General features: G+C 43.3%; 1 protein-coding gene across 3 annotated transcripts in view; it reads left to right on the forward strand.

Moving 5' to 3' along the window:
- The window catches only part of LOC127027121 (BDNF/NT-3 growth factors receptor-like), a 192,164-nt gene that overhangs the window by 159,207 nt on the left and 9,830 nt on the right, over positions 1 to 23,127 (forward strand). For all 3 annotated transcript variants that reach the window (XM_050912587.1, XM_050912588.1, XM_050912589.1), the window contains 2 exons: positions 3,184 to 3,356; positions 8,042 to 8,276. In XM_050912587.1, the coding sequence (XP_050768544.1) occupies positions 3,184 to 3,356; positions 8,042 to 8,276 (408 nt within the window). The remainder of the gene's footprint in view (positions 1 to 3,183; positions 3,357 to 8,041; positions 8,277 to 23,127) is intronic.

A 23,127-nucleotide genomic window follows, 5' to 3' on the forward strand; every position in this document is an offset into this window, starting at 1 on the left:
AAAATAAAGGTTTCCAAATCTTCAGAACTTCTTAGTTCAGATAAGGGTCAAAACCACCCCTCATTTCTTGAGCTTAGCTATTGTATGGTGATGGGGAGCAGTAGTAAGGATTTCACAGTGAAAGTCTGAAAGAGTGTAAAGAAAAGGTATCCTGAGAATTTCATTACCGAGTCATACTGATGCTGGTAAGAGCCAGATTCCCCTGTTCTTGCTCTGACTTACTTGTAGATGCAACTCAATGGTGTAGGGGTGGATTGAGGAGCTACAGGTTTGCACTCCCTATGGAGCACAGATCTGCGGAGACCAGTTTCTAAGTGGATACCTGGACAAAGACCCCATAGAGGAGAATAAGTGTGGGGTGGTGGTCCATCTATTAAGTGTGAAAAGGCTGAATTCAGTGGTTGTGGAGCTCCTGTAACAGCCAGGGAGTCCCTCTGTTGCCCAAGGGAGCATGTGTCTCCTCCTTAGCTGCTGACCGAGTAGGGTTGTATGTACATGGAGCTGTCTCTTAGTTCCTACTCGGGCAAAACTCCCATGGACTGGTGAGAGTGCTTTGCATGCTAAAGCTTTGGTTTACTTGTCAATAATAATAATAATAATAATAATTCTTCATATGTTTCATATCTCTTGTGCTCTTACAGTTTTATTTGGTTTTATTTTTCCCTTGCACTGAGAACATGCTAAATGCGTTACTGTCATTTCTATGTAAATTCTGTGTGCTTATTAATTTTTGTTCTTTTCACTTTCCTCCTTGCCTGACTATGTAAGCTCTCTCTCATGCATTCTGTCTGTTCTGTGTGCTGCATGAAATAATGAAAAGGGACTTGGCAATGTTGGGTAACAGAAATTTCAGTCACCCCTTGGTAGCAGAAACCCTCTCTGGGTTTTACCTGGGTTTAGACCTTTCTACATTTTGCTATTTGACAGAAAATGTGTAATTGCCATGGCAACTACTCTGTCATATGATAATTTTGCTGTTTCTGTGAGATAAAAAGCGCTTTCTGAAATATACAATATGCCAGCCTCACAGGACAAAGTTTTCAGCATTTTTACTGTCTTTCCAGGGAAAGAGTATGTTGGAAAGAGTATGAGCCTATGCTTCTCCCTGTCAATTTTTTTTCATCCAGGTTGCTATTATTCAAAAATGTTTTTTATATGAATTGTTTTTCTGGTTCTGTTACTGAGAAGAATTACAGTCCAATTGCTTTATACATGAAACCAGCAGAGGAAACTCAAGTGGCAACAGAATTCTCAATGGTGATTCCATTATATAAAGTAGATTGGACTGTGGGTCAGTGCCCGTATCATGTTAAAGCATCATCCCAGAGCTTGGAAAGGTTGGAAGACATGTTCCAATTCAGTTCTCACCTGGTTCAGATATGACTGTGTGGGGACCATAGGTGGGGAGATGATATGATATCCACCTTAGAGGATATAGCTCTGTGTGCTGTATCATAGTTTGTGAAGCAGCCAAAATCCTTATTGCATCATTATTGGTAAAACTTGTGGAAGAGGAGCTCTGGGCCAGAAAACACAGGAGGGTCCCTCAGAGAAGGGGTGTTTGTGGCATGACAGATTTTTATTGCCTCTGGGATCTATAGAGCCTGAAATCCACAGGGAAAAAATCCTCAACTTGGTAGGTGGCTGTTCAGTTTGCCCTGCTCCTTGTCCCACTATCTGGACCTTATTATGGTAACTGTTCATTTTTGGAGACCTATGTTGCACTTTCATAAGTAAAGCAAGTGTTTTCTCTGACAGTTGTCTTTTAGCCCCTCATTCACACATGCATACATATAATACTAGAAAAGTGGATAGAATTGTGTCTGTTGAAGAAAAACCTTGAACAAACCATGACTTTGTTACAGCTAGGAACTGGGTTTGTTGGCAGAACCATTGCATTGTATCAACTTGTTCTGTGTCTGTTCTTATGAGTGTGGTTGGTCCCGTGCTCTCTATATGAATTGGGAATAGAAAATAATGTGACTAGATGACCAGGAAAAAACATCTTTAGTTAAGGCAAAGCAACTACTTTTTTGTCTCATCTTCCTTCGCATTGAGTCTAATTGTAGTTAAAGTACAGAGGTAGAAAGCCCAGCCTTCACTTTCTGTGAATAACAATTTGTGAGCACTGGTAACCTGTTACCATTCTCTTACTATTGTAAAAATATTATTTGAACTAATATAGTGCAACCACTGTACCTTTTGAAGGTAGAGCATAGCAGTTCTTTATTGCTTTTTATGATTATTCCTTACTTAACTGGTGTCAGAATTGGGGTTTTTTGGTGCATGAAAGTATTTCCTTGCTCATGAAGCATAGTTCTTGAGGAGAGATCTAAAACTGCCTGTGTGGGGGAGTTAAATTAGCATTATTTCATTATACAACATTTAAGCCTCCCATTTGATCCAGTGTTGATATATTTCCTGTAAAATGAAAATATGCAAGATTTTAAAGCTGTATAAATGGGGAAAAAATAAAATTAACCCCCCAAAATTCTGTTCTGCATCTACTTCCTCTCTGTCCATCAATTTAAGATTGATCCTCCAGTTGCTTATGCATATGCTTAATCTTAGACATATGAGTAGATTTACTGAATTCCAAAGGAGTTTCTGGCTGAGGTCTCAGGTTATAAGTTCTGGTCCAGGGATGTACCCTTCTATAAATCTACCTAATGTATAGCACACTGTAGGGGCCAACATCAGCAACAACGTTAATAATAAATAACAAATGCATCTACATTCCTGCTAAGCATTTTAAGCAAACAAAGCTTTACTTTAAGGAACTTACAACAAAGGTAAATACCAATAGGATACCAGAGTTTTGCTTGAGTTAAATGCTAAAGGCCATAGATCAGCTGTGTACTAGTATGTTTTTCAGATAAGATGAATTTCTTTGGGTTTTTTTTGGAAAACACTTGGCACAGTAAGATCATGAGTATTCCTGCATCCTGTTTCTTACAATAAAAATTATTGTATGGGATGATGTGTGGCAGGGGAATGAAAATTGTACCACCATTATTTAATTGCAATTGCATCACATCTACTTTGCTAAAACAGTTACTAAGAATGTACTTTCTCCATCCTTTACACAGTAGTGTCCTTATCTTACCCTTACAGTGCCTTCCCACATGTTTGCTGCCTTCTGCAAACATCTCCCCTTCCTTACATATTTCTTTCCTCCACCAGACACTGAAGGATGCCAGTGACAATGCCCGCAAGGACTTCCACCGTGAGGCAGAGCTGCTGACTAACCTGCAACATGAGCACATCGTCAAGTTCTATGGCGTCTGTGTCGAGGGTGATCCACTCATCATGGTCTTTGAGTATATGAAGAACGGAGATCTTAACAAATTCCTCAGGTAAATCCACCAACATGTGTTGTGCTGGAAAGTCAGAAGTGGGCAGAGAAGGTAGGCATTGCTGGTACTTAATGCCAAATTAACTGCTCTCACTGAAAAATGCGGACACCTAAGAGTGAAAATCTGTGCAACACTCTGCTGATTCATCTTGTGTACTGTGATGTGGGGCTTATTGTTTCTTTACCTATTTGGAAGTACCATTAAGTTAATCCTTACACTTTGTCCTGGTTTCGGCTGGGACAGAGTTAACTCTCTCCTTAGTAGCTGGTACAGTGCTGTGTTTTGGATTTAGTGTGAGAATGATGTTGATAACACAATGATGTTTCAGTTGTTGCTAAGTAGGGCTTATCTTAAGCCAGGGACTTTTTTCAGTTTCCCATGCTCTGCCAGCAAGCAGGTGTGCAAGAAGCTGGGAGGGAGCATAGCCAGGGCAGCTGACCCGAACTAGCCAAAGGGATATTCCATACCATGGAATGTCATGCTCAGTATATAAACAGGGGGGAGTTGGCTGGGAGGGGCGGATCGCTGCTGGGGCATCGGTCAGCGGATGGTGAGCAATTGCATTGTGCATCACTGGTTTTTTTTTCCTTTTTTTTCCCCTCTTCTCTTTTTGTTATATTCCTTTTCATTACTATTATTATTATTATTATTGTTAGTATTATATTTTACTTTAGTTATTAAACTGTTCTTATCTCAACCCACAAGTTTTACCTTCTTTCCTGATTCTCCTCCCCATCCCACTGGGAGCAGGGAGGGGCAGTGAGGGAGCAGCTGCATGGTGCTTAGCTGCTGACTGGGGTTAAACCACGACACACTTTCTACCAAAAGAATGGGAACCAAAGGAACAGTGTTTTCAGTATATTTCAGCATATTCTGAAATGTTTGTTTATAAAACTTGCAGTAGTAAATAAAACTTGCAGTAGTAATTGTTTCCTTGACTCTTTTCTGCTAGCACTTGGGAAGATCCCACTCAGCACCTATCTCTGTCTGTAGGTGTCTAAAAGCTTTTGAGAATCTACTTCCCTCCTCTCAGTGTTTTGAAAGGGTACCATTAATCTGCAGCAAGAAAACTTTGAGCCTTGGAAACTTCAGTGCAATGGAAATTACTACATCTTGGGGGCTAGTTTGGGGCTTTTTTTTAAAAGCTATTCAGGAACACACATCTGAAATTGAAATTTGGTAGTGAAGCATTCATAAATAGGTGATACCTAAGGTTCACAAGAATAGATAACTCATGAACCAGTAAGTTATGTCCAGTGGCCTTGTGCATGTACAATTTCTTCTAGCCTGCACTTGTTGACATAAAAATAAACAGTTAAGGGACAACGTTAGCACCTACATAAAACATTTGCATAAGGGACTGTTCATTCAATGTCTCCTATGTCATTTCCATCAAAGGGTATGTGCTGGTTTTGACTGGGATAGAGTTAATTTTCTTCACAGTAGCTAGTATGAGGCTATGTTTTGGATTTGTGCTGAAAACAGTGTTGATAATACAGGGATGTTTTAGTTATTGCTGAGCAGTGCTTACACAGAGTCAAGGCCTTTTCTGCTTCTCACACCACCCCACCAGCGAGTAGGCTGGGGGTGCACAAGAAGTTGGGAGGGGATACAGCTGGGACAGCTGACCCCAACTGACCAAAGGGATATTCCATACCGTATGACATCATGCTCAGCAATAAAACTAGGGGGGAGGTTGGCGGGGGGGTCACTGCTCAGGGTCTGGCTGGGCATCAGTTGATTGGTGGTGAGCAATTCTTTTCATTTGCATCACTTGTCTTTCTTGGGTTTTATTTCTCTCTCTTTGTTATTTTCCTTTTCATTACAATTTATTATTACTATTATTATTATATTTCATTTCAATTATTAAACTTTTTTTATCTCAACCCACGAGTTTTCTCACTTTTACCCTTCCAATTCTCTCCCATCATCCAGCTGGGGGGGAGTGAGCGAGTGGCTGTGTGGTGCTTAGTTGCTGGCTGGGGTTAAACCACGACAGGGTATCACAAAGGCATTTCAATGTCCTGAGATCTCTTCTGGCTAAGGATAACTAGGAGACACCACCATTTTTGAAAGATATCTGTATAATGCATGCTACTGACAAAGCTGTAAAGCAATCAAACTAATGTCCCTTTAAATGGGTTTGGATTTTGTATCATCTGACTGAAATTGCTAGTGACTGGTAGTGTCACCATTTTTGATAGCTTTGTGAAATGAGTTTGCTGTCCTTCTAATCTCCAGTGAACAAATAGCCACATCATAAAAGCAAAAGGCATCAGCTAGCATCCTCCCTTATTGGCAGAGCTGGCAGGGTTGACAGGGAGACTAGGGGCTGAACTGAGGATGCAGAGCAAACACTACTTTTCCTGGGATGATTATCTCTCTGGCAGAGGATTTAAGTATATTGTCAGGGCAATATTGGGGCATTTGCATTTACTTCCTTGGACCTCTGCTGTGGATCAGAAGAGAGCTTCAATTTTCAAAGATGCCAGTCCAGTGCTTTTTCAGAGCACTGAATTTCCATTAGAACAAGCCACATTTGCAGCTGATTCATTGTCATCATGAGAAATGCTTATTCTTTGATTCTTTTTGATTGGCCTTTTCTTATCTCCTAACTCTCGTTTTGAATTGTTGTACAGAAAGGTAGTTTAGCAGACAGTATATTTCCTATGTTAGTTCTTCTTTTTTTAAATTATTAATCAGCCCTTGTCCTTAGAATGTAAAATGATTATACTGGGACAAACTGTTTAACCTAAGCTCCAATTTGTTTTCCTCTCACAAGCTCCAATTTGTTTTCCTCTCACATTTGCCGCAGCTTGTGCTGCAGATCAGAGGTTAGTTGCAAACAGGCTGTAAAAACCTGTATTTCTTACCCTGCAGCGCCACCAAAGGCTGCCAGGGAAAAATGAATCTGAAATTTAACCCAAAGGTGCTTGCTGCCTGTGTGCAGCCAAGGGCTGTTTCAGATCTAGGACTACAGCCTCAAAGTCATGCCTGCTCTGTGCTTGTTCTGGCTCACAGAGACTGATGTGGATCCAAAGGAATCTCTGTCAGTGTTACTGGCTACTGCAGATACTGAGGAGCTCCTAATTCACAGCCAGCACCAAGAAGATAAGCAAGATGCATTAAAATAATCCAAAAGTTTCATTAGATACAGACCATCTCCTCAAGAAAGCTAGTGAAAGATGAAGAGCGCTCTAATTTAGCAGACTCAGAGCTTCATGCTTGAGAAAGGTCATTAAAAAAAAAATCAGTGCAATGAAGAGGTACAATGCTTTTCAATAGGAATTTGCCTCTGAGTCTTGGTTGGGAATTTCATATCTTCCCTTTTATTCCCCCCCACCTCCCCCAGCAACAACTGTATGGCTGCCTGTGGCAGAACAAGTGCGGTTAACTTCTTTGCCTAGTATCAGCTGCAATCCCAGCAATGCTACACACCCTCCTTCATCTGTCACTTTGCTCAGGAAGTTCTTCCCCTGGGGCAATTTTAATAACATATTTCTAATAGGTAGTGTCAGATTTGATCTCACAAATTTTGATTAATTTGCAACTCTTCCAAACTCCTATGCCCTTCCCCAAGGGACAAATTAAGGCTACACCTCACCTCTATTGATTAGAAAGGTGACTCTGAAACTCCTCTTTGTAGGAAGGAATGACTTTTGAGAAAAAATAAAAATCAGTTCTAGGATATTTTTTCAAAAAAGTTCAGGAGAGAAGGGCAGAGGTGGTCTCTGAAAGATTAGTCTGTGGGAATGGAATAAAAAAAGGCTTCTGTAAAACCAGAAGAATGGGATGGATAAAAAGGGCTATTCAGAATATTATAGGGTGTATAAAATGAGGAATAACTGTCAATGACCTCAGTAATTGGCTAAGTACTGGCTAGCAATGCTTGCCATAAAATGGTACATGTAGGCATGCTGATATCTGTATCCTCAAGGTACCAGGATGTGACATATGTATGTGACACTGTTGTGACACATCAATGTCACTGATGTGACACTGTTAAGATAGGTGAAGCACACATGTTATAGTGCTTTGTTGGGCTTTCCAAATGCAGAAGGGTTTTCTTTGCCCTAGAGTGTATAGGAGTTTCTCATGAGTCAGTTGATGAGCATATCTTTTAAGGGATTGCTAGATCTTTAAAAACTCCTATTTCTGAAGTTGTTTAGTTGTTCCAACTAGACTGTGTTTTGTGTCCTCTTCCCATTGTCGAGAATTCCTCTGTTGGGCAGAACTCGCCCTCAGTGGTGAAATCAGCAAAAACAGTGTCATGCTGTGCATATGGATGGGAAATTAGAAGTATAAATCTAAAATTGCTGCACTTGTTTCTCAGATGGCACCTGAGAAGGAAGTTAGCTAGGAAATTAGTTACTGGAACAGAACAGGAGAAAGGTGGTGGTTTAGGACTGAGATATATTGTTATAAACCATCTGCCTTATTTCCCTAAGCAATATGCTACCCATTGTGTAACACTCTTTAAATCACCTGTCTTTCTCACCATGAAAGAAAACAGTAAAGGAAAAAAATTCAAGAGGCAAATTCTCCCCTATTTCACCAATGAATTTATAGCCCTTTTTGTCATTATATTTGAGTGAGACAATTTTGCGGTTTAGGGCCCACTAATGCCTTTCACTTCTCTAGCTTACAAGTGGCCTATTACTGCATTGGCTTGTATTTTGGTGCAGGGCACATGGACCAGATGCAGTACTGATGGCAGAAGGCAACTGTCCTGCTGAGCTGACTCAATCCCAGATGCTTCACATTGCCCAGCAGATTGCAGCTGGTATGGTTTACTTGGCATCACAGCACTTCGTGCATCGGGATCTTGCTACCCGGAATTGCCTGGTTGGTGAGAACCTGCTGGTGAAGATTGGGGATTTTGGGATGTCTAGAGATGTGTACAGCACAGACTACTATAGGGTAAGTGAACTGCTATAATCAGTAATAACTGAGGTCTTGTTCAGTCATCTTACTACATTTATGTGACTGATTCTACTTTTACACTGGACAGTCTCTGTGAGATGATTTAGGGGATGGCATATGGAGAAGCTGGTTCTGAGTAAATACCCATGGTAATTACTCAGTTTTGGTATTAGTTTTGGTAAATTTGGACAGAGTTAATCAGAATAAAATTGGCATGTCCTGTTGTTTATATATGTTGGCTTTCTTTTCTAATAATAAATCATACAACAGTCTTTTACTCTGGGCAGAAATTTGGCATGTTTGCTTGGCTGTAGTGAAGAAGTAGCAGAAAAAAAGGAAGAGAGGGTAATCAAATTTGGCCCAACTCTCAGAAGATATTAAAATATGTTCTCATACATTTCTAAGACAAATGGAAATTGTAACTTTTGGTTATTGTATAATGTTTCAATTTACTTAAATAGATATAATGGTCAGCAGCACTGGACGGAACAGTTATTTTACTTGCTGACAGCAAGCATTTCCTGCTTTAAGCCAATTCTTTAGTCTTACTGTTTATGGCTGAACATTTGTTTTGTGTCACTCTGGTGAGGGCTGTAACTCAATGGTGGGTAAGGATAGCCCATGGCGCTTGTTCATATTCTGGCCCTGGCCATTTTCCCTGAGCTCAGTTGTCATAAAATGATCTGTGAAGTTTGCAAAGGGCTTCTAGGATCTCTAGGATAGACAGGGCTGTGTACACTGATTATTGTTGTTAATGTTGGCTTTGTACTATGTGGTAAGTCATGTAGTTTACAGCATTTGCTGTTCAATACCATGTGTGTAACCTCATGGGTGGAATTGGAGTAAGAGTGGCAGCTATCAGTTTTTTGTAGCATGGGGGAGGCAATCCATGGCCAAGCTGTTTATAAATGCTAGAGCTGTATCCTGTAACATAAGCTACTCAGAATCTTTAAACACATTCTCTGTACCGGCCTCTCACATCACTTATTACCAGTGAACTTATAGATAAAATGAAGGCCTATTCCTTAGCCACCTTAATTGGGCTGCTGTGTCTATAAAAGAACAGTGTCCCCTTGGCACAAGTGTTTCTGCGATGCCTGAAAAGAGATCACCTTTTGTGGTGGGTTGACCTTGGCTGGCCACCAGACACCCACCCAGCCACTCTCTCACTCCCCTTTCTCAACAGGATGAGGGAGAAAATAAGATGAAAAAGCTCACGGCTCAAAATAAAGACAGGGAGATCCCTTACCAATTATCATCATGGGGAAAACAGACTCAACTTGGGGAAAATTAATTTTATTTATTGCCAATTAAAAATAGAGTAGGATGGTGAGAAACAAAGACAAAAACTGAAACACCTTCCCCCCACCCTCTTTTTTCCGAGGCTCAACTTCACTCCTTCGTTTCCAATTCCTCTACCTCCCCCTCCCCCAAACCTGAGCAGTGCAGGGGGGGTTGCGGTCAGTACATACCAGTTCCTCTCTGCCGGTCCTTCCTTCTCACACTTTTCCCCAGCTCCAGCATGGGTCCTTCCCACAGGCTGCAGTCCTTCAGGATAAACCTGTTCCAGCATGGGGCCCTTCATGAGTTGCAGTGTGGATATCTGCTCCGGCGTGGTCGTCTCCATGGGCTGCAGGGAAATACTTGCTCCACCATGGTCTCTTCCACAGGCTGCAGGGGAATATCTGCTCCAGCACCTGGAGCACCTCTTCCCCCTCCTTCACTGACCTTGGTGTCTGCAGTGTTGTTTCTCTCACATTTTTCTCACTCCTCCCTCTCACAGCTGCTGTGCAGTGGTTTTTTTACCCTTTCTTAAATATGCTATCACAGAGGCACTACCAGCTTTCCTGATTGGCTCAGCTTTGGCCTGGGGTGTGTCTGTTGCAGAGCTGTCTAGAACTGGCTGTGTATGGCACGGGGCAGCCCCAAAGAGGCCATCCCTGCAGCCCTCCCCGCCCACTACCAAAACCTTGCCATCTACACCTAATATACCTTTACATCTGGATGAGGCTGAACAGGGCAGAGGAATCTATGCACAAGAGTTATTGTTGAGTGTTGTTTCATTTAATAGCTAAGAAGTAGCAGTTTCCTTTGTTCTTTGTCCCTTCTATAAAAAAGCACACCTAGTATTTAGTAAACATACAAACCAGATTCTTAGGTTTTGTTATTTTGGAAATTCGGCACTTCAAGCTATTTCTTCAATGTAAAACAAGCATGACTTCATTTCATAACTTGGATAAATATACAGAGTAGTAATCTCTGGCTATATTTGTGTTTGAGAGGACATCAGTGAGCACCAAAGGCCAGGGTTTCTTGATTTTGTATGAGCAATACTTTTGGGCTGGAGGCATGTCTCTGTTCTGTATTTCAATAAGACTGAATTTATTTACCATGTTCATCATTATACTTAAGAATGAATGTTCATGCTTAATAGTAGATGTTTGCAAAGGCCTTGACAGAAAAAAATAATGACTCCCTGCTGCAGAAAAAGTAAATGCGCATCCAGTTGGAGCAGCAAGTCTTGAACAAGTTCAGGGTCAGCTGGGAGTTTATCATCCTCCCAGTCATGGTCTTCCAACACAGGTCTCCAGGGGTCCCAGGGCCCATCATCGGTGTTGAAAATAGAGGCGAAGAAGGCATTAAACGTCTCCACTTTGTCTATGTCCCTATTTGTGAGGTGATCGACCTCATCAAGCAACGGACCAATGTTATCTCTGATACTCCTTTTGCTGTTAACATATTTTAAAAAGCCCTTTTTGTTGTCCTTCACAGTACTGGCCAGCTTGAACTCTAATCGAGCTTTGGCTGCACGAATTTTCTCCCTACAGTGGCAAACAGCATCTCTGTAGTCCTCCCGTGTCACCTGTCCTTGCTTCCAATGTCCATACACTTTCCTTTTCTGCCTAAGTTCTAGAAGAAGATCCCTGCTCAGCCAAGCCGGCCTTCTGCCCCGCTTGCTTGACTTCTGACACTTTGGAATTGCCTGCTCCTGCGCTCTTAAGAGATGGCTCTTAAAAAGTGACCAGCATTCATGGACCCCAATACCTTCAAAAGCAGATTCCCAGGGGACCTTACTAACTAACTCCTTCAGACAGCCTGAAGTCTGTTCTCCCCATATCCAAGGTCGAAGTTTTGCTGGCAGTTTTTCTCCTATTGCCAATGATTTGAAACTCGACTACTTCATGGTCACTGTGACCAAGACAGTCACCAATCACCACTTTGCCCACGAGTCCCTCTGTGTTTACAAATAACAAATCGAGGAGGGCACCTTTCCTAGTCGGCTCCCTTAGTACCTGCACCAAGAAGTTATCTTTGATGTGCTTCAGGAATTTCCTGGACCTGTTTGTGTCCACTGTGTGATGTTCCCAGTTGACGTCTGAGAAGTTAAAATCACCCATAAGGACAAGGGCAGTTGATCTAGAGATATCCCTTAATTCCTTGTAGAATAATTCATTGGTGTCGTCGTCCTGGCTGCGTGGTCGATAGTAGACTCCCACAACAACATCTGCTTTATTTGCTTTCCCCTTCATCCTTACCCAGAGGCTCTCAACCGTCTTCTTGTTAAATTTCATGCCATTCATGATTGCCCAATGCTCCAATCTATCTAGATCCCTCTGCAAGGCCTCTTGTCCCTCAAGAGAGTCAACAGCACCTCCCAGTTTGGTATCATCAGCAAACTTGCTAATGGTGCATTCAACTCCTGCATCCAGATCATTGATAAAAATATTGAACAGGACTGGCCCTAGAATTGAGCCCTGAGGAACACCGCTGGTGACCAGTCGCCAGCCAGATGTAGCCCCATTCTCTACAACCCTTTGAGCTCTGCCCTTTAGCCAGTTCTTCACCCAGCGCACTGTGAACCTGCTCATCTCACAGTTGGACAACTTGTCCAGAAGGATGGTGTGAGGGACAGTATCAAAAGCCTTCCTAAAATCCAGAAAAACTACATCCACCGCCTTCCCTTCATCCACTAGGTGGGTGACCTTATCGTAGAAGGATATCAGATTAGTTAAACAGGACTTTCCCTTTGTGAACCCATGTTGACTGTGCCTGATGATTGCATTGTCCTTTAAATGTCTTTCAATAGCACCCAGTATGATCTTCCCCATAATTTTTCCAGGTACTGAGGTTAGACTAACAGGTCTGTGGTTTCCTGGGTCTTCCTTCCCTCACACCCTTCTTGTAAATTGGAATAACATTGGCTAGCTTCCAGTCAGCAAGGACCTCCCCAGACTCCCAAGACCTTTGGTAGCTGATTGAGAGGGGTCCTGCTGTAACATCCGCTAGCTCCTTCAGTACTCTGGGATGAATCCCATCAGGCCCCATGGACTTGTGAACATTCAGCTGATACAACTGGTCCCTTACAATTTCAGTGTCCACAAATGGAAAGTCACTGTTCCCGCGCTCGTGGTCCTCCAACTCAGGGCACCGGGCAGCGCAAGGTCTATCAGTATTATTAAAGACTGAGGCAAAAAAAGCATTGAATGCCTCCGCTTTTTCTTCATCCCTATTTGTCAGGTGACCATCTTCAACAACTATTGGTCCAATGTTTTCCTTGGACCTCCTCTTGCTATTAACATACTTAAAAAAGCCTTTCTTGTTGTCTGACACAACACTGGCCAGTTTCAACTCTAATTGAGCTGAACATGAATAATTCTCACAAAAAGCAGAACCTGTTTTTCTGTTCACTATAGTTTTGTAGAATAGATTAATAAGATGACTGTAAGTAGCCTAGGGAACAGCTTGCAGAAATCGGTTTGGATTTCTTGGGAAGGAGAAGTTTAGGGGAGAACTTTTCAGTCCATAAGGTGCACTTTCTGCTGCTTTATTTAATCTTAATCTGTTTATTCCATCCTCACACTCTGCTTTGAGACTTCTGAATCACAATGATAGTAAAAAGTTATTGTGATTCTTTTAGCAATTAGACCCTAGATTAAATAACCCCATCTCTACCTTTACATAAGACAGTACTTATCTCTTCTTCTTTGTATTGCTAACATGGAACAAAAAGGTCTAGGATCCAGTTTCACATGGACTGCTTCTGGATACCATTGCACAATATAAAAATATTCTCCATGTCTTCATAATAGTAGAAAAATGTTGAATTCTGCTATCTGCATCCCAGTTCATGCTTACAGATGCACATCTATCTTTCATCTAAGTGCATTGCTCTCTTTTTCTGCATACATAATACCTATTCTTCTCATAATTAATATCAGCAACAATATTTTATAGTATTAACATTAGCATAAAATGTTAAATATTAAATAGCTTTAAATGTTAACAATCTTGACAATATTAATGATAAGAAGATGTTTCTGTGATTGTAGCATGTTAATATTAACTATTCTGGAGATGCATTTGTGGCGAATACCTTATAGTGATTGGCATCCATCCCAGTACAGATAGACAGCAGAAGGTGTATAGTAGTTCTTCTCTTGCCTTCTAATTGAGAATACTGTGAGTGACTTCAATGGCATGGCCCCACAGAGATGAATTTCCCCCTTACTGAAAAAAAACATGATCACAGAATTTAAGCCTTGGGCAGAAATAATCAAGATATTAATAGATGGTGACCTTGCCAGTAGTGCATTTCAGCTTTGGTTGAGAACAAGGACATGAATAATAATGATAAAGGATCATTGGCCCAATGTTAGACATTACAGAGACAATTCTGCTGCAAGGCGGAACACAAATGCAGTAACTGTTCTGGAGAGAACAACTTTAAGTCATCACAGGCTGTGGCTGCAATTTCCACCCACACCCCGTGGTGGCAGATATAGTCCCCAGAATCCTAGAAATTTAGGGTCAGTCTGAGTGCTTGGGGTCCTTTCCCCAAACCCCTGCCTGAGTTTCACCTAAGGAGAGCCCAGAGGCTCACTCCGAGAGACTGTGCTCCCTGACTCAAGGGAAAGCCTGGTGGTGACAGCTGAAAAGCACAACCTCATCAGGGCTTTCTGACAGCTGCTCACAACCTGTGAAATCCCCCAGGAGCCGGTCGAAGTTGGCCTTGTCTTCTGCCGGTAAGGGCCTGTGGAGTCCTGTAGGGTAGTGGAAAGCTCTATATCTGTATTGTTTTAGAGAAGGAACTGATTCTGCCTTGCCTTACTCTCTTTTTTTTCCCCCTACATATCTCTCCCAGAAGAAAACCAAATAAGCAAGGACACTGCAGTTTTTGTGTCATACATGTTGGAGAAGTGAAACGATATTTGTGCTTAGTATGAATATTGCATTCCTTTCAACAGTATTCATTCTGAATATTGCATTCCTTTTGCTGAAGTAGAGAAGGGCTGCAGCTTCTCATAACTTGGTAGTGTTTTGACCAGATGTCACATTCTACAGGAGGACGTTATGTTACTGGGTAGTTACATCTGGAATAGTGAAGCTGAACTGAAAGATACATGCAAGACTAGGGCTAAAAAGAGTCTTTCCCAGCCTTCAGCCCATCCATAAGGGGACTGAGTAAGAGGATTATATGGGGGACAGTGCTTACTAATGATCACTTGTGTACTTGCTTGTTGGAAATGATTTGCAGTAGATAGAAGGCTGGCTGATCATTCACTCCTGCATGCCCTGGCCTATAGTTGTGACCATTTTGCTTTCTTTCCAACTCCTGTTCACCATATGTTCTCTCCCCCCCCCCCCATCCCCATATCCTCTTTTCTCTTCTGTTGATATTCATCTTGATTCCTTTTCCACATTCCCCATAGCTAGGCTGAGTTGTTACTTATTCTATTAGATGCTTCTTCATTAAAATGGTCCTACTGAGCATAAAGATGCCCTTATTTAAGTGCCCATCAAGGAGAGTAACCCATATCAGGTTTGTTTAACAGGGAAAGGACTCCCCTGCTTTCTCTAGGGCCAAGACATAGGCTCTGGGACCATGACTTGCTCCTGCAGTTATTGCATCAGGCCTGTCACAGGAGAACCATGGATGCTGGGAAGCTCTCTGACCTTAAAGAATAAGAAGTCAGACTGAATTTCATTCAGGAATTGTCAGAAATAATTCCTGTCTGATAGAAGTATGGTCTATATTGGCTTATATATGGTGGTCATTGTCATCGCTTCAAAACGGCCAATGAAAGTACATGAAGCATTATTTTAGGGTTTCAAATGGTTAACTCTCACTTCACTATTTCTCTAGCACAACAGTTCTCACAGAAAACTGGAGCTTCCTCTCACTTTCCATCAAAGAATTAATGCTGACCATAACAGTAACATCTCATTAAGAGTTAATTACCTTTACCAAATATACTACAGTGCATGTACTATTATGCTATAAAATATTATCCTGTTGTACTGGGTCTGGCTGGGATGGAGTTAACATTCTTCATAGCAGCCTGTATGGTGCTGTATTTTAGATTTGTGAATAAAACAGCGTTATTAACTCACCAGTGTTTCAGCTGTTGCTGAACAGTGCTTGTACAGCGTCAAGGCTTGCTTTTTTCCACTCTGCCCCCACAGCAAGTAGGCTGGGAGTTGGTAAGAGATTGGGAGGGGACACAGCTGGGACAGCTGACCTGAATTGACCAAAGGGCTATTCCATACTATATGACATCATGCTTGGGAATAAAAACTGGGTAGAGGAAGAAGGGTGTTTTTGGCTTCCAAAGTGGCTGTTGCTCGGAGACTGACAGGGCATCGGTTGGAGGTGGTGAATGATTTCCTTTGTGTCACTTGGTTTTTTTCTTTCCTTCACCTATTAAACTGTCTTTATCTCGACCCATGAGTTTTCTCACTTTTGCTCTTCCTATTCTCTCCCTTTTCCTGCTGGGGGGAGCAAGTAAGCAAGCGACTGTGTGGGTGCTTGGCTGCTGACCAGGGTCAATCCACCACACCTGTATAACCAGATGTGAGTAAAGTGTCAAAATTAAGTGGAATACATTTTATGACAGAGCCTTCATGATCTTGTATTAATCCCATTTCCTCACTACCTAGTTGTCCTGGTTTCGGCTGGGATAGAGTTAATTTTCTTCTCAGTAGCTGGTACAGTGCTGTGCTTTGGATTTAGTGTGAGAATAATGTTGATAACACGCTGATGTTTTAGTTGTTGCTAAGTAGCGCTTATCTTAAGCCAAGGTCTTTTCAGTATCCCATGCTCTGCCAGCAAGCAGGTGTGCAAGAAGCTGGGAGGGAGCATGGCCAGGGCAGCTGACCCGAACTAGCCAAAGGGGTATTCCATACCATGGAATGTCATGCCCAGTATATAAACAGGGGGAGTTGGCCGGGAGGGGCGGATCGTGGCTCTGGCATCGGTCAGCGGGTGGTGAGCAATTGCGTTGTGCATCACTTGTCTTTTCTTGGGTGTTATTTCTTTTTTTTTGTTATATTCCTTTTCATTACAATTATTATTATTATATTATTATTCTTAGTTAGTATTGTATTTTATTTTACTTTAGTTATTAAACTGTTCTTATCTCAACCCATGAGTTTTACCTTTTTTTTTTCCTCCTCCCCATCCCACTGGGAGCGGGGAGGGGGAAGCGGCTGCGTGGTGCTGAGTTGCTGGCTGGGGTTAAACCACGACAGCCCTTTTGGAGCCCAACGTGGGGCATGAAGGGTTGAGATAATGACGGAGCTGATCAGAGTGTGTTAAAACAAACTTGTTATAAGTATTCATTGTATTGGTTTGATAGTCACTGGTTACAATGTGGATTCTTTTGCTCTCAAGGTTGGTGTTGTGCTTCTGGAAGTTGCGTTATGTAATGCCCTACTTGCAGTATATGCTCCCTGTTGTGCTGTTTATCACCTGTGGGAACCGGGCTAGAGTTATCATGTTGTTGTTGTTGTTTGTAACACTGGCTTATGATATGATAGAAGTGCAAGCCGTGAAACTAATCGGGTCTTTGTACTCGGCATTGTTGTCACCTCTGTACTTCGGGAGCTGCCTATGGGAGACTATTCATAATTGTACCTTTTACCTTTTCTCCTCTGGGAGCCAATCTATGGAGGAGAGATCTCTGTACTTTGGGTGCTATCTCCTAGAGAATATTAACAATTGCACTTTCTACCTTTTCTCCTCGGGGAGCCAACCTATTGGGGAGACATCTTCCCACATCTTCCTTTTCTCTGCCAGGTTAATTGCAATAGCATTGAAGGAGTTTGTAAATTTTGAATATCCTTGGGATGTTGAACTCAGCATGGTCCTATTGCTAGGAATCAGCCTGTTCCTGAATGTGATTCAGATCTTGTCTAGGGTTAAACAACTATTTAAAAATACCACCCAGAGATCAGCTCCCATGACTGCAGCTACTCCAACCCTGGTAACAGGCACTGCAGCTACTCAAACCCGAGCAACAAGCACTGCGGCTACTCAAACCCCAGCGCCAAGCAGTGCGGCTACTCAAACCCTGGTGACAGGTACTGCAGCTACTCTAATCCCTATGACAAGCACTGCGGCTACTCAAACCGCGAAGACAGGCGCTGTGGCTACTCCAATCCCCACAACTGTGGCTACTCAAACCCCAGCGATAAGCACTGTAGCTACTCAGACTCCAGCGACAGGCACTGTGGCAACTCAAACCTTGGCGATGGATGATGCAGCTGAACTAGAGGATCAACCGGTGCCAATATCAATCGCCCCTATACAGAAGAAGAAATACTCAAAAAAATCAGTTCGCTTAGTGAAGGATGAAGGTGAAGCAGGGTCATCACGAGAACAGGAGGAAGAGGCAGAACCGGAGATAATCACCTGATCCCTATCCCCGAGTGAGCTGCGAGATATGCGAAAAAGACTTCAGCCATAGTCCAGGCGAGCACATTATCACCTGGCTGCTCTGATGCTGGGATAATGGGGCTGGTAGCTTGGAATTAGAGGGAAAGGAAGCCAAGCAGCTGGGATCCCTTTCTAGGGAAGGTGGCATTGACAAAGTGATTGGAAAAAAGACACAAGCCCTCAGCCTCTGGAGGCGAATTCTATTGGGCGTGAGGGAAAGGTATCCCTTCAAGGAAGATGTTATATGTCAACCAGGCAAGTGGACCACCATGGAGAGAGGTATCCAGTACCTGAGGGAATTAGCCATGCGGGAGATGGTTTATTATGACCCAGATGATGGGTGGTTACCCACAGATCCAGATGAAGTCCAATGTGCACGACCCATGTGGCAGAAGTTTGTACGAAGTGCACCATCATCGTATGCCAATGCATTGGCAGTAATGGACTGGAAAGACGAGGAGGGACCGACAGTAGATGAATTGGCTCGCCGACTTCAGCAATATGAAGAAAGTCTCTCTTCCTCCCTTGTCTCGGCTGTGGAGAAACTGCCAGACATATTAGCCAAGAAACTTTCCCAAGAGTTCCAGCGATTTGAGGATAAGTTCTGCCTCCCTCCTGTATGGACCAATACCTCAGCTACTAAGAGAATGTATTCCTCTGGGCAAGAGAGAGGAGAGAGAAGGTAAACACCACAGGGTACCCTGTGGTTTTACCTGCTTGACCACGGAGAGGATATGAGGAAGTGGGATGGAAAACCTACCTCGGTCCTAGATGCATGGGTACGTGAATTGCAAGGAAAAACAATCACACATGAGGGTTCTTCCAAGAAAATTGCTGCTTCAGCCTCCAGTGAGCACTGCGAGCAGTGTGGCCGACAGAGTGGAAGGGCTGATCTTACTCCTGATCCTATGAGAAGGAATTCTAATCCATTTTTACAAGTGAGTGGAGAATCCTATGACTGGGACTAGAGGGGCGCTGCCTCCAGCCAGGCAGAGGAGAGGGACAACCGGGTTTACTGGACTGTGTGGATTCGATGGCCTGGCACATCACACCCACAGGAGTATAAGGCTCTAGTAGACACCGGTGCACAGTGTACTCTAATGCCATCAAGCTATAAAGGACCAGAACCCATTTGTATTTCGGGGGTGACAGGGGGATCCCAACAGCTAACTGTATTGGAGGCTGAAATAAGCCTAACTGGGAACGAGTGGCAGAAACACCCCATTGTGACTGGCCCAGAGGCCCCATGCATCCTTGGCATAGATTATCTCAGGAGAGGGTATTTCAAGGACCCAAAGGGGTATCGGTGGGCCTTTGGTATAGCTGCCTTGGAGACAGAGGGAATTGAACAGTTGTCCACCTTGCCTGGTCTCTCTGAGGACCCTTCGGTTGTGGGGTTGCTGAGGGTCAAAGAACAACAGGTGCCAATCGCTACCACAAGGGTGCACTGGCAGCAATATCGCACCAACCGAGACTCCCTGATTCCCATCCATACGCTGATTCATCGACTGGAGAGCCAAGGAGTGATCAGCAGGACTCGCTCACCCTTTAACAGCCCCATTTGGCCAGTGCGAAAGTCTAATGGAGAATGGAGACTAACAGTGGGCTATCATGGCCTGAATGAAGTCACGCCACCGCTGAGTGCTGCTGTGCCAGACATGCTAGAACTTCAATATGAACTGGAGTCAAAGGCAGCCAAGTGGTACGCCACAGTTGATATCGCTAATGCATTTTTCTCAATCCCTTTGGCAGCAGAGTGCCGGCCACAGTTTGCTTTCACTTGGAGGGGTGTCCAGTACACCTGGAATCGACTGCCCCAGGGGTGGAAACACAGCCCCACCATTTGCCATGGACTGATCCAGACTGCACTGGAAAAAGGTGAAGCTCCAGAACACCTGCAATACATTGATGACATCATTGTATGGGGCAACACAGCAGAAGAAGTTTTTGAGAAAGGGGAGAAAATAATCCAAATCCTTCTGGAAGCTGGTTTTGCCATAAAACAGAGTAAGGTGAAGGGACCCGCACAGGAGATTCAGTTTTTAGGAATAAAATGGCAAGATGGACGTCGTCACATCCCAATGGATGTGATCAACAAAATAGCAGCTATGTCTCCACCAACTAGTAAACAGGAAACGCAAGCTTTCTTAGGCATTGTGGGTTTTTGGAGAATGCATATTCCAAATTATAGTATGACTGTAAGCCCTCTCTATCAAGTGACCCGGAAGAGGAATGATTTTAAATGGGGCCCTGAGCAACAACAAGCCTTTGAACAGATTAAACGGGAGATAGTTCATGCAGTAGCCCTTGGGCCAGTCCGGGCAGGACCAGATGTTAAAAAGATGTTGGAATATCGCCAGAGGAGGAGGTAACGCGTGCTGAAGAGGCACCACTGTATAATAAACTGCCAGAAAATGAGAGGCAATATGCCCTGTTCACTGATGGGTCCTGTCGCATTGTAGGAAAACATCGGAGGTGGAAGGCTGCTGTATGGAGTCCTATATGACACGTTGCAGAAACTGCAGAAGGAGAAGGTGAATCAAGTCAGTTTGCAGAGGTGAAAGCCATCCAGATGGCTTTAGACATTGCTGAACGAGGAAAATGGCCAATACTTTATCTCTATACTGACTCATGGATGGTGGCAAATGCTCTGTGGGGGTGGTTGCAGCAATGGAAGCAGAGTAACTGGCAACGCAGAGGTAAACCCATCTGGGCTGCCGCATTGTGGCAAGATATTGCTGCCCGGCTAGAGAACCTGGTTGTGAAAGTACGTCATGTAGATGCTCATGTACCTAAGAGCCGGGCCACTGAAGAACATCAAAACAATCAACAGGTAGACAAGGCTGCTAGGATTGAAGTAGCTCAGGTGGATCTGGATTGGCAGCATAAGGGTGAATTATTTCTGGCTCGGTGGGCCCATGACACCTCAGGCCATCAGGGAAGAGATGCAACATATAGATGGGCTCGTGATCGAGGGGTGGACCTGACCATGGACACTATCGCACAGGTTATCCATGAATGTGAAACATGCGCTGCAATTAAGCAAGCCAAGCGGTTAAAGCCTCTTTGGTATGGAGGACCATGGCTGAAATATACAAATATGGAGAGGCCTGGCAGATTGACTATATCACACTCCCACAAACCCGCGAAGGCAAGTGCCATGTGCTTACAATGGTGGAAGCAACACCGGCTGGCTGGAAACATATCCCGTGCCCCATGCCACTGCCCGGAACACTATCCTGGGCCTTTAAAAGCAAATCTTATGGCGACATGGTACCCCAGAAAGAATTGAGTCAGACAACGGGACTCATTTCCAGAACAATCTCATAGACACCTGGGCCAAAGAGCATGGCATTGAGTGGGTGTATCACATCCCCTATCATGCACCAGCCTCTGGGAGAATCAAGCGATACAATGGACTGTTAAAGACTACATTGAGAGCAATGGGTGGTGGGACCTTCAAACATTGGGATACACATCTAGCAAAGGCCACCTGGTTAGTCAACACTAGAGGATCTGCCAATCGAGCTGGCCCTGCCCAATCAGAACTTTTACATACTGTAGAAGGGGATAAAGTCCCTGTAGTGCACATGAAAAATATGCTAGGAAAAACAGTCTGGGTTACTCCTGCCTCAGGCAAAGGCATACCCATTCGGGGGATTGCTTTTGCTCAAGGACCTGGATGCACTTGGTGGGTGATGCGGAAGGATGGGGAAGTCCGATGTGTGCCTCAAGGGGATTTGATTTTAGGTGAGAACAGCCAATAGATTAAATTGTATGCTATTAATTGCTATATAATCCTGCCACTGTATGTCATCATTATTATAATTGTTATGTGCTATATTAATGGTATTACAGTAAGAATTACTTAGATTAATGAAGAATGAACTTTGACAAAACTGAGCGAAATGCAGTAGTGATGGAACCAGGACTGACTGCAGCATGCAACAATCCAAGATTACACACCGTCCCCCTGCTGCACCCAGTGTCACCTGCCCACTGCACCACACCAAAGCCCAATCCTGTTCTGCCAACTGAGCGGACTTTGCATCATCCCTCCTGCCCAGACAGACTGTTACGATAGATGGAGCTCAAAGTCATGGACTGAATGAACTCAACAGACATTTGACAGAGATGGCCCATAGACCGTGGGAATGATATCTGTGTGTATAAATGAAAGGACAGGAAAAGTGGTGGTGATCAATTGGAAATGTATCAGAAAGTGTGGGATAGAGTTAATTTTCTTCTCAGTAGCTGGTACAGTGCTGTGCTTTGGATTTAGTGTGAGAATAATGTTGATAACACCCTGATGTTTTAGTTGTTGCTAAGTAGCGCTTATCTTAAGCCAAGGTCTTTTCAGTCTCCCATGCTCTGCCAGCAAGCAGGTGTGCAAGAAGCTGGGAGGGAGCATAGCCAGGGCAGCTGACCTGAACTAGCCAAAGGGGTATTCCATACCATGGAACGTCATGCCCAGTATATAAACAGGGGGGAGTTGGCCGGGAGGGGTGGATCGTGGCTCTGGCATCGGTCCGCGGGTGGTGAGCAATTGCATTGTGCATCACTTGTTTTTTCTTGGGTTTTATTTCTTTTTTTTTTGTTATATTCCTTTTCATTACTATTATTATTAGTATTATATTTCATTATTATTATTGTTAGTATTATGTTTTACTTTAGTTATTAAACTGTTCTTATCTCAACCCATGAGTTTTACCTTTTTTTTTCCTCCTCCCCACCCCACTGGTTGGGGGAGGGGGAAGTGGCTGTGTGGTGCTTAGTTGCTGGCTGGGGTTAAACCATGACACTAGTTCACAGTACTCAGCAACAGAGCACCCAATCCCTTGTACAAATAATTATGCAAAATTAACTGAAAATTTGAAAAGTGAAAGACACTCCTCTGTGAGTATGTTTAATCACTTTTTGATCCCAGGTAAGTCTTTGACATTTGTGGTATCTTGTGGCAATGAGTTCCACAAGCAACTGTATATTATATGACAGAATGCCTACTTTTGTTTGTTATGAATCTGCTATCTCATAATTTCATTTGATGTCTTCTGGTTCTTGCATTATGCAAAACTGTGAGTAATTGTTCTTTGTTCATCTTCTCCATGCTGCTCATGGTTTCACAGAGACCAA

This window comes from Gymnogyps californianus, chromosome Z, assembly GCF_018139145.2.
Source record: "Gymnogyps californianus isolate 813 chromosome Z, ASM1813914v2, whole genome shotgun sequence".
Lineage (NCBI taxonomy): Eukaryota > Metazoa > Chordata > Aves > Accipitriformes > Cathartidae > Gymnogyps > Gymnogyps californianus.